General features: G+C 45.3%; 1 protein-coding gene across 1 annotated transcript in view; it reads left to right on the top strand.

Annotated features, from left to right (window-relative positions):
• Positions 1–971: 971 nt before the first annotated feature.
• LOC109243373 (putative EG45-like domain containing protein 1) overlaps positions 972–2,982 on the top strand; it is a 4,962-nt gene continuing 2,951 nt past the window's right edge. Inside the window, exon 1 of the mRNA XM_019410298.1 lies at positions 972–1,113. Within this exon, the coding sequence (XP_019265843.1) occupies positions 972–1,113 (142 nt within the window). The remainder of the gene's footprint in view (positions 1,114–2,982) is intronic.

Genomic DNA, 2,982 nt, shown 5'->3' with positions numbered 1-2,982 from the left:
CATGCCCTGACTGGGCACACGGCAGTCCCGCTGGATATGACCTCTCACCCCGCATCTAAAACACACTGGGATATCCAAATAACAAGTCTCTGAATGGAATCTCCCACACTTGGGGCATGGTGTCCTCCCTTGCTGCTGTGATCTCTCTCCCGAACGATCGGATTGATGGGGTCTCCTACTGTCTGAACCTGGTCTCATGTGGCTGCTCTGCTGATAACTGTGCACAGATGGTGGTGCGCTCCTGAGGACTGAACATATGACTGGGATGGCCCTGATGACCCTCTCCCCTGAGCTGGCCTTCTTGAGTGACCCACTGATCGGGCCCTGCTGCTACTCTCCATTTCCACCCGTGTCTTCAACTTCCTAGCCTCTGTGGCCTGAGCGAATCCCACAATCTTCCCATAATTCATATCCCAGTGTATGGCCGCTGTAACCGCCTCATTCACCACCAAAGGACTAAGGCCCTAAACAAATCGCCGAACTCGAGCATCCATGGTCGACACTAACTGAGGTGCATACTTGGACAATCTCACAAACTCCATGTGGTACTCCCAAACACTCATACTGCCCTTCTTGAGGACCTCAAACTTAGTGACACGGGCTGCCATCGTCTCGACAGGCAAGAAATGGTCCATAAATGCATCCATGAACTCATCCCTTCTAGCCGGAGGTCTTCCCTCCCCACGGGAATCCTCCCACATCTCGAACCACAAATACGCTGCTTCCTTCAACCTGTATGAAGCCAACTCAACTCCCTTCGTCTCTGAAGCCTTCATCACTCGAAGGGTCTTATACATTTCATAAGGAAATCCTGCGGATCGGCCTCTGGGTTTGTGCCTGAGAACTTTGGAGGGGCTAACCGCATAAACTGGTCGACTCTTGAACTAGCGGAATCTCCCTGTTCGCTGGAGGATGTAGGGGCATCATGAGATCTCTGGTCCTGAGCGGCCACTAGCTGGGTCAACATACCGATGGCTCATCTAAGGTCCTCATCAGGAACCTCGAGACCGGGAGCTGGAACTGTATCAGAATCAGGAATATCGGCGGGAGGGATGGTAGCACCCTCTGCCGCAACAGGAACAAGAACACTTTGGTCTGGGATAGACGGGCCAGGTAGATTCAAGACCGGGGAGTCACTCTCACCCACGACATCAGGTACATGATTCATAGCCTCACTCGAGGTGGCATTGGCCCCAAGGCCAAGTCTAGCTCTCTTCTTAGGTGCCATTACTGAAAAATTCAGAACAGAGCACGAGTTAGACATAGATACTTTCACGTTTCACTTTACCGCATGATATAGAATAACAAAGAAGTGGGTAATTTCCTAAATGTCCATGCAGCCCCCCACTTATAGATGTTGTCGACTTCACACCGATAAGTAGGGCTCTACTAGACACGGCTCCGAGACATCCTAGGACTCTTTTAAAACCTTAGGCTCTGATACCAAGTTTGTCACGCCCAATGCCGAGGGACATGACCAGCGCCCGACCGGGTAGCCCCAGTCAAGCGGACCTGGGTGCCTTTCCTATCCCACGTGTTACCCCGTATTTTCATTGCTCATTAATCAAGGAAATAGCCATTTATAATTAAAACACCTCTTTACAAAACATACATAACATACATGGTTACATAATGAGGTTTACAACTTACATCGCCCAACATTCAAAATACATATTTACATAAGTTCATAACCCGCATTTCCTGTCTACGGAGCCTCTAAGGATACAAAAGGATAATACAATACTTGCCGGTAACAAGGCTCCGGCTATACCTTACACAAAAACTAAACAAGACTCTGGAATAAAAGCGGCATGAGCCACGCAGGGCCCCGAGAGGAAAGGGGATCACAAATACAGGTGACGGGAAGTGAAGGGGAGCTACGGTCGGTGGACTGGAGTACCTGCTATGGATCCACCTACAATCATAACACGAATGTAGTGCCCCCGGCAAAAGGGGCGTCAGTACATTTGAATTGTACTGGTATGTATGAACAAACTTTTCCCTAAGTAAACTCAAACCATACACATGTAACGAGCAGTAATAGAACCAACAATCAAATACACATGAAAGGAACAATCAAGCCAAACAAGTTTACAATCTCTCCTTTCTCCCATTCAACATTAACACATCAACCATTTCACAATTTTCTCATATTTTCATTTCAATAGTGATTTCGATCACTTTCCACCCTTATTACCTCGGCCACACTTATCACCACAAACCACACCTTATTACTTCGTGTTGCGGCGCGCAACCCGATCCCACCGAAAGATCACAATTCACAAACAACAACAACAATTCACAAACAACATCAACAACAACAACAATTCACAAACTACAACACACACAACAATTCACAAAGAATTTCCATAACCATCAATACCTCTTCCATCATTTTCAACAACTCATATGCAATTTAAGTCACCACGATAATTTCTCACAACAAGACATACATGTGATTACCACAGTTGTTTCTATTGCATCAATTACAATTTCTTTCCATCATTTGTTGCTAAACTCTTACCATATAACACGTTCACAATCACACATTTGGTTTATTGCCAATTACTTACACCATTATATCGGGAGACTTAACCACAAACACTCAAACCATACCAACCACAAGAATTTCACAAATAATTCATGTAGATATCACATACCAAGTATTGGTACACCACACAAAGTAATTTTACAAAGGCCAAAGTTAGCCATACATACCTGGAGCCGAATTCCATTCCAACTTCTACTTTCAATTCACCAAATAGTCTAGCAACGTCAATCTAGTGCACAAGTTAACACATATATCTTAAAATTGGAGTTCACAATTGCTACTCAAACTTATTTAGGTTATCAACCCCTCTTTGTACAATTCTTTACTCCTACCCAATTCCTGTTCACTAGATTTTAGGTTTTAAAAACGCATGCATGTATGTTTGCAACCTTTATTTTCAAGAATCAATGCATGAGACCCCCCCCCCCCCC

This window comes from Nicotiana attenuata, unplaced genomic scaffold (genome assembly GCF_001879085.1).
Source record: "Nicotiana attenuata strain UT unplaced genomic scaffold, NIATTr2, whole genome shotgun sequence".
Classification (NCBI taxonomy): domain Eukaryota; kingdom Viridiplantae; phylum Streptophyta; class Magnoliopsida; order Solanales; family Solanaceae; genus Nicotiana; species Nicotiana attenuata.
Note: the sequence above shows the minus strand (reverse complement) of the source record. Positions and strands in the feature narration are given on the sequence as shown.